This window comes from Propithecus coquereli, unplaced genomic scaffold (genome assembly GCF_000956105.1).
Source record: "Propithecus coquereli isolate 6110/MARCELLA unplaced genomic scaffold, Pcoq_1.0 Scaffold740, whole genome shotgun sequence".
Lineage (NCBI taxonomy): Eukaryota > Metazoa > Chordata > Mammalia > Primates > Indriidae > Propithecus > Propithecus coquereli.
The window spans coordinates 170448-179880 of NW_012153508.1; the positions used below are offsets into that span (position 1 = coordinate 170448).

The window sequence follows — 9433 nt, forward strand, 5'->3', positions numbered from 1 at the left end:
TACCTTTAGAACTAGGAAAAAAAAATGTTATCTTCAAGAGATTCTCATATCTTCTGTGATCTCCCTATTATCTTCATAATATATTAAACTATATCTCTAGAATGGGGTTTTAGCTCAACATGTATTAAGAGGTAAACTGAGGCACACTAAAAATTTATTTAGAAGAGTTTATTTGAGCAAATAATGATTCATAAATTGGGCAGTTTCAGACAAGAAGTGGTTCTGGAGCTCTACTGAGGGAATGCAAAGGGGAGGCTCTATAGGAGATACACAGAAATAAAGCAAAGAAAATATTTGATTGGTTACAATTATATAGTTGCCTTATTTTGTCTACCCTGTTGGAAAGACAAGTTTGTTGGCTGCTTCTGATTGGTTGAGTTTAAGTTCTGTTTTTCTTTAAAATAGGTATTTATAAGAAATAGCTTAAGTTAAGTTTTGCTTGTGCTTGTAAATAAAGCAAAGTTAAGGTCACTTATGAGGCCTGACTGGCTTTGTCTGCTCAGGGATTCTTCAGGCCTGGTCTCCCTTTTAATTTACTTTGACACATGCATCTTAGTTTTGGCTGGTAGCTCCTTCAGAAGTACAACTCTTTCAAAAACTCAGTTTTTTTATGTATTGGATTCCAGTCAATTTTACATGCCAGGGAATGAATGACTTGTAGTTCTTTCCTAGTCATTCTTGTATTGGCTACATTTCATTGCTTTTTCACCCCTGTACCTTTCTCTCTGGACCTAGTATCAGATGCTTTGAGCATTCTGAGGATATGCCAGGAAAATCAGATATTTAACCTCTGTGCCTTGAGTTACTTCGTCAAACTGGAAGGATAATTACTATTAGTTTGGCCTTTATCTGTATATGAAATACAATCAGAAGTTTTAACACTATACCCTTAAGATAATCTTAGCCTGAAGGTTGAGTTATAACCAGGCTTTAAAACTCAAACGCTGTTTGGTGTTGAGAAGCTATTGCCTCTTCCATTCCTGCAAGATCCCAAGTATTTAGACTCTGGTAATTCTTGTTCCTGCTTGCAAAGTAGTGTAAAAGTTGTCAGAATCAAAATGGAGTCACTTGTATTAAAACCCTGACATGGAGCCTGGGAAGGCCATGAAGGAGGGGGTCTCATGTGCTTATGACTGATCACAAGAGCTATCACAGAAGACTACAAAAATCACAAAATTGCACAAAGGCCACCTGCAGCCTTGTACAACAAAAATACTTCTGCAAGGACATCTGCCTAGCAACTGCTTGTCGAACCTTGGACGGGTACCACCCTTGTTAGTGATCCTTGTAGTCAAGGGTAATCATCTCAAAACAATTAAGTAATCCCCTCACTTTTTCTTTAAAAACTCTTGTCTTTCTTTATCTCTCTGGATACACACATAGTTTACTATGGCACACGTATTCCCATCGCAATGCTAGTCCCAAATAAATATCACTTTCTTTTAGAGGGTCTTCCTCTCCGTTTGCTATTTAGTTTGACAGTAGGCAATTATTTTTGGAGACCAGTTAAAAATATGTTGTCAAATGCACCATTAATATTATTCAATTATAATTTTCTTTCCCTAAAGTTACAAAATCATCAAATACATGATCTATCTTCCAAGCAATCATAGGTGACAGTTTATCAAGGGTTTTGATAATTTGTAACTTGCTTTTCAGTAACCAGTAACATTTTTCTTGCCACTCACTGCCAGTGAAGCAAATATTAAGCCAATGTCACGTATATTAGGTGTTTTGTTTCAGCAGCACCCCATTTCAAAAGGCCAGATATCTTAGCCTATGCTGAGTGAACATGACTGCCAAATCTCAGGGACTTCACCTAGGAAAAATTTTTGTTGTTTGTTTGTGGTTTCTGTGACGTGTCTAGTGCTCATAGTAGTCACATAGGAATCCAGGCTGACAGGTATTTTCTTGACCTTGTTTCAATGTCAAAGCAAGAAAATGAGGACTTTGCAGTGTCTTGCACTGGTGAGTAAATGCACTCACTCAGAAGCAACATGTCATTTTCTAAATATTTTATTGACCAAAAAGTTCACATGATAATATATAACTATAAGAGGGAGAGAGGGCTTCTACAATAATACACTATTATCATCCTACAAGAAATGGAATGTTAGCACACAGCCTTAGTTACTATTTTACTACCTTTATGCTATATAAGATTATATATCCAAACTCTAATAATACAGAAAAGTTAAAAGTAAAATCTGAAAAAATCATACCACAAAACACTAAAAGAAATAAGCTAGTATAATTATTTTAATATACACAAAGTACATTTTCAGAAAAAAACATTAAAGCAGATAATGTCATTTCATATGGCTAAAGGTTAAATTGGCCATGAAGATACTATAATTCTAATGTTATATGCACTAACTAACATGGCATCAAAATATATGAAGTAAAAGTTGACAGGACTTCAAAGAGAAATAGATGAATCTATACTCATGGTAATATAGTTTAACATTATATCAGTTTCAATAAATAATAGTTCAAGAAGACAAAACTCAGAAAGAATAAGTAGGATTTAAACAACATAATTAACAAATAGCTCTAGTGGATGTATAAAACACTGTACCCCCAAACTACATAATACATGTTATTTTTAACAAATGTAAAGTATTTACCAAAATTGACCACATGTATAACAAAAATTTTAGCAGATATCACAAGTTGTCAATATATAGAGTATGATCTGTGACTTTCATTCAATTTTTCCAAAAATCAATAAAATAATGGAAAATTCTATGTGAATGAAAACTTATGTATTTAAAAAATAGTCAACAGTTGAAGAAAAATCACAATAAAATTAGAAAATATTTAAATTTAAGTATAAGAAAATATAATAAAATCTTATAAGAAACTATTACAGATTCTTAGAGAAATACCTTTAGAATAAATATGTTGGAAAAGGAGAAAGAATGAAAATTGATGTTCTAAGTATCCATGTCAGAAAATTTACAAAAAAAAAGCAAACATACTCAAAGGAAGTAAAAACAAGTAAATAGTATATATAAGACAAGAAATTAATGAATGATATATACATTTGATAAGATCAATCAAGGCAGATTTGGTTATTTGAATAGACTGACAAAATTGATAAACTTCTAGTGAGATAAATTGTGGAAAAAAAAGCAAATAACAGCATGAAGAATTGAAAGGAGATATTTTGTAGATATTAAGCATATAATAGAATAACCAAATGTACATAAAAATTTTATTTTCTGAAACTGAAAAATATCTGTAAAACTGTCATTATCAAGAACAAGATCAGGAAAAATAGGCAACAGAATAGTTCTAGATCAAGATCATAGAAATGTATGCTCATGTGCTCAAGAATAAGTTACATGTTAAAGAATGTTTATAGCATCATGATCATATTATTTTCCAAACTCAAAACAATCCAAATATGTGTTTCCATTAGAAGAGATAAATTGTGAATACTTATTTGATTAATAATATTGAGCAATAAAATGAATGGTCTATGTCTATATGGAACGTAATTAATTTTAAAAACATAATATTGATCAAAATAAGTTAAATACAAAAAGAATATGCACAGTGTTATTCCATTCATATGCAATTCAAAACCAGGCAAAACTAATATTTCATATGATTCCACAATCCAAGGAAAATACTTCACCTTTTATAGTCTTCTCTTCTTACCCATTGTCCTTTCCAGTCCAGACTTCTGAAAAAGTCTTTCTGTGATTTTTTCCTAGCATCTATCCCCTTTCTCCATAGAAGTGGGAGACCACTTTTCTTTAATCTAATTTGTCTTTTTAATATTTTCTCTTATGGAAACATACCACCAACATGCAGCTCAAAATCACAACGCTGCTATCCATTCTCTACCTCTCACTCACGTATTATGTCACAAGTTCTAAAAGACTATGGTATTATTTTTAATATGCAAGTACTGTCCTGTCCCTCAGGTGACTTACTTGTGCAAATTGTGGCTATTAACAAGTTGTAGCTAGCATCTTCAAACCCTTTTCTCTGAACAGATAGGAAATCAATCCTTAGTTTACTCTTAAAATGAAAAAGTATACGAGATTTCATCAGGCCTGTGTCAAGAGTACAAATGGAAGTCCACAAGCCACATATCTAAATATTTAATAGTCATAAATAAATAAAGCTAACAAACTATTAAAGGAAATACACCCTATTCTACCTTGATGAATATACCATCATAGCAATGGAATAGAAAATATCTATGTAGTTATTTTATAACCAAAATTTGCAAATCATAAGTGACGACGCAATTAAATTATTTTGTGAGTATCTGAGTGTTCTGTAGATCACCCAGCAAAGTCTGCATTAGTAATAAAATATACACATTTATAATTCATAAACTATATATTTCTTAAATAAAAATAGCTTTTTTCTTTATCCAGCAAAATAGCTATTTATTTGGCTATAATCAAGATTAAAAGAGTATTTTATTTACATTAATATTGAATTAGACAATTTTCTTGAGTCTCCACATTTTCCAAATTTTGCTAATTCACTTTCCTTCGCATTGAGAGGGTGAGGTGGGATGAGGAACCTTGACACTTCACAATGAATACAGTAGTTCCGCCTCATCCACACTTCTGCCTTCTGGGGTTTCAGTTACCTGAGGTCAACCATGGTTCGAAAAAAGCTGAGTACAATACAAGAAGACACTGAAAAAGAGAGAGAGGGAGACCACAATCACATAACTTTCATTACAGTATATGTTATATTAATAATTGTTCAATTTTATTATTAGTTATTGTTAACCTTTAACTGTGCCTAACTTATAAATTAAACTTTATCACAGGAATGCTTATAGGGCAAAAACGTAGTGTACCTAGAGTTCGGTACCATCTGCAGTTTCCGGCCCCCACTGGGGCTTTGGGAATACATCCCCCATGAATGAGGCGGAGCTATCTCCGTGGGGAAGGGAAGACTGCCGTTATCTGTTTCTTTGCTTGGCTCGCAGTTTTGAAATTTATGACACAATGTAGTACTGCTTTCTTTGGTGGCTGTTGCTGACCTTTTAAAATTGATTTTTTGTTCACTTTTAAGTTTGGAAAAGAAATATGGAGGGGAAAGTGGATAAAGGCCGAATGCATTTGGTGCCTATGGGGCATGATGGCAGCACTGCTGCGTGGGGAAGAGGCCGGGAACGAGAAAGACGAGCTTCGTAGACGAGCTTCTCTTCATTCACGAGGTTGACCAGAAACGGAGGACTCTTTTGAAATGACATAGATCTGTCTTTGCGCGTTTTATAAATCCTCAGTGGCAATGCTTCATTCAGCTTCATATTTATGAATCACATTTTTATAATCTTTGTAACTCAGAACTCAAGCTGGTGGAACCAAATTTTTTACAAGGGGAGACAAGGCAAAAAGAACAAAACAATGAAAGAGAATCTGTCTTTATTTGCATGGTTGCAAATGTGAGTTCAGCTTTGCTTCATAATCATGTGTGGAATATTTCTGCCTGTGGTGAGGACATAAATATCTTAACGGGGGCTCAGCAAAGAAATTAAAGAAAAATAAAGACTTCACAGGAACAGCTATATGCAGCACATTGATTAACAAATCTTGGAGATTTCGGACTTGACATTGGGCCAACGATTAAGAAGGAGCAGAAGGAGGAGAAGGACGAAGATGACTGTCACTGTACATTCAAGGATGTACACAGCCTTTTAGAACAGCACAGAACCAGCAGTGGTATCAGGTTCTGAGCTTTCTCTGCTCCGATATGGAAAGTACCCTGCAGCACATCTTCACCCTCGTAATAACCGCAGAGTTCATGCTTGGGAATTTGAGCAATGGATTCATAGTCCTGATAAACTGCACTGACTGGGTCAACAAAAGAAAGCTGTTCTTAGTTGATCGAATCCTCGTTATCTTGGCAATCTCCAGAATTGGTCTGATCTGGGTAATATTAGTAAATTGGTTTGCAACTCTGTATCACCCAGCCTTATATGTGGCTGCAACACAATTAAGACTGCTTATTTTTACCTGGGCAGTGGCCAATCACTTCAGTCTCTGGCTTGCTACAATCCTCAGCATCTTTTATTTGCTCAAAATAGCCGGCTTCTCCAGCCCCACTTTTCTCTATCTGCAGTGGAGAATAAAAAAAGTGATCCTGATGATACTGCTAGGAAGCTTAATTTTCTTGATTTTAAATCTGATACAAATGAACACATATATTAAGGACTGGGTAGCTGGATTTGAAAGAAACACAACTCGGAATTTCAAAATGAGTGACTTTGAAACATTTTCACAGCTGGTTAGATTCACTATGAGTATGTTCGCTGTAATACCATTTACTGTGGCCCTGATCGCTTTTCTCTTGTTAATTTTTTCCCTGTGGAAACATCTCCAGAAGATACAGCTCTCTTTCAAAGGACACAGAGACCCCAGGACCAGGGCCCACATAAATGCCTTGAAAGCTGTGATCTTGTTCCTCCTACTCTACACTACTTTCTTTCTGTCGTTTCTCATATCATGGATTGCAAAGACGTATCAGACCAAACCGGTCCACATGCTTTGTCAGACTATTGGATTCATCTATCCTTCAATCCACTCCTTTGTCCTGATTCTGGGAAACTCTAAGTTAAGACAGGCCTATCTTGGGGTGGCAGCTAAGATGTGGGCTATAAGATGAAGAACACATAATTCTATAAGTCATTACGATCATAGACTATTGTATGTACATTGTAGATAAAAACAGAAGTCTATGAGAAGTTTAAAGATATTTTATATTTCTCCCAGTTTCTTCTATTGTGAAGGTCATTGTAAATTTTTCAAGTGAATATCTATAATAGTTTCTTACCTAACAATATTACATATTTATGATGTGTATTTTTGTATTATCAAGAATTTGAAACTTATTTGGAGAAATCATTGATAGATTCCATTGTAATCTAAAAATGTGTACTCTGATACCCTGAGATATTAATTATGCAACCCCCAACCTTTTGGCTGACAATGGCCCTTCAATTATAAATAACTTATTGAGTATGGGTGTTTTAGGTACTTCTATTTAATTGGTGAATTGAGGACAACTAGCTATCTGGAACAGAATATACAGAAAATTTGGACTTGTAACTATTACTAGTACTGATGGGATGGGAAAATTAAGATTAATAAGTGTAATATGAATAACTGCCACATAAAACAATGACCTTCCTTTTTCAGTAATTATATTATATATTTGTATACATGCATATTTTACTTGATGCTTTTGAAATAAACCTTATTGAAGTACAATTTATATATATAACAAAATGCAACATTTTTAGTGCACACATTTCAGTTAGAGTTCTGGCAACGTGTGACTTCTTGTGTGACTACATCAATGTCCTTTGCAGTCCAAACTCCCCCTTCCCTCCAGGCAACTACTTATCTGCTTTTGGTAACTATTAATATAAGAGAGTTCTTTAGTTTCTAGAATTTCATAAATATGTAGTCATAGAGTGTGTACTGTTATAGATAGGTAAGGCTTCTTTCTTTGGTTTCTAGAATTTCATAAATATGTAGCCGTAGAGTATGTACTGTTACAGATAGGTAAGTCTTCTTTAACTCAGCAGAATGCTTTTGAGGTTCATCTGTTTTGTTGTAAAGATCAGATGTTTGTTCCTGAGTAGTGTTCTTGAGTAGTATTCCTGAACAGTGTTGGATACACTATCTTTTTAAAAAAATTCTCTTACCTGTTGATGAACAGTTGAATGGTTCTTAATTATTGATCATTATAAATAAAATTGATATCAACATTCATACCTGTGTCTTTTTCTGGATATATGATTCCATTACTCTTGAGTAAATATCTAGGAGCATGTCAAATCATATGGTAAATGTATGTTTGACTCTTTAAAAAATGGCCAAAATGTTCTCGAAAGTGGTTGTATCATTTTGTATTTTAGCCAGCAATGTGTGAGGGTTTTGGTTTCTCCACATCCTGGTGAATAGCTGGTACTCTGTTCTGTTTTGTTTTTTATTTTTGCCATTCTAGTCTAGTGTGTAATGGCTTCTCATTGTGGTTTTAATTCATATTTTCCTGATGACTAATGATACTGAGAGTTTTTTATGGAACTTCTTTTATGAAATGTGGTTTTAAACCTTTTGCACATTATTTAATTTGGTTCATTGTTTTGTCTTTTTATCATTGAGTTGTAAAAGTTCTTTGTACAGTCTAGACATAGTTTCTTTATCAGAAATATGTTTTGCAAATATTTTCTCCCAGCTAGTGGCTTGTCATTTCATTTTCTTTACAGCACCTTTCAAAGGGAAGACATTAAAAAATTTTTTAATAACATCCAATAATCATTTTCTTTTAAGCTGATGCTTTTTGTGTTCTGTTTAAGAAGTCTTGCATACTCCAATATTATGAAGATTATCTCTTATGGTTTCTTCTAGAAGTTTTATGGTTTCAGGTTTTATGTTTAAGTATATGACCCATTTCAAATTAAATTATATTTATAGTATAGGGCTAGAACTGGAATTCATTTTAAAAAATACAGAAATCATTTCTTTCAGTACCATTTGTTAAAAAAGATGATCTTCTCCCATTGTGTCAACTTGGCACTTTGTTGAAAACCAGTTGATCATATGTGTGGGGGTCTCTTTCTGGTCTGTGTTTTCTGTTCTATCCTCATGTCAATAAAATACTCTCTTGATATCTGCAGTTCAATACTACATCTTGAAATGTAATAGTAAGTCCTCCAACATTGTTCTTTTTCAAAATTGTTTCAGTTTTTCTGGCTTCTTTGCTCTTGCATATACATTTTTAGATTTAGTTTATCAATTTCTTTAGTAGAGATTTATGAAATACTGATTGGGATGGTACTGAATGTATAGATACATGTTTGGAATAATTGACACCTTAACAACATTATGTCTTCCAGTGCATGAGCATGGCGTATCTTTTCATTTGTTTTGGTCCATTGTAGTTTTCGATGTACAATTTTTGGACATAGTTTGTTAAATTTATCCCTAAATTTTTTACTTCTGTGCCTATTGAAAATGGTGGGTTTTTTTTTTTAATTCCAACTTCTAATTGTTTGTTGCTAGTATATAGAAATACAATTAACTTTTGTGTAATATTAACTTTATGTACTGTGAACTTGTTAAATTCACTTTTTGGTTCTAGTAACATCTTTTGTAGGTTATTTGAGATTTTCTACGTACATGATCATCCTTTGTGTAGATAAAAGAGTTTTGCTTTCCCCTTTGCCATCTTTATAGTTTTGTTTCATTTTCTCTCACTATTCCACTGGTTGGACCCTCCAAGACAATGTTGAATGTAAGTGATGAGAGCACATATTCCTGCCTTGTCCCCATCTTAGGGTACAGCATCTAGTTTTTCACCATCAACATGATGTTGTCTGTAGGTTTTTCATAAATGTCCTTTATCAGTGTGAGGAAGCTTCCTTGCACTTCTAGTTTGCTGAAAG

At 33.7% G+C, this 9433-nt stretch overlaps 1 protein-coding gene and 1 pseudogene across 1 annotated transcript; both read left to right on the top strand.

The window, feature by feature from the left end:
• Positions 1–5174, top strand: part of LOC105824478 — a 23456-nt pseudogene extending 18282 nt beyond the window's left edge.
• Positions 5175–5733: 559 nt separating this feature from the next.
• LOC105824479 (taste receptor type 2 member 13-like) lies at positions 5734–6645 on the top strand. Its single transcript, XM_012661926.1, has one exon. It carries the CDS (start codon positions 5734–5736, stop codon positions 6643–6645), a length of 912 nt encoding a protein of 303 aa, XP_012517380.1.
• The last annotated feature ends 2788 nt before the right edge of the window (positions 6646–9433 follow it).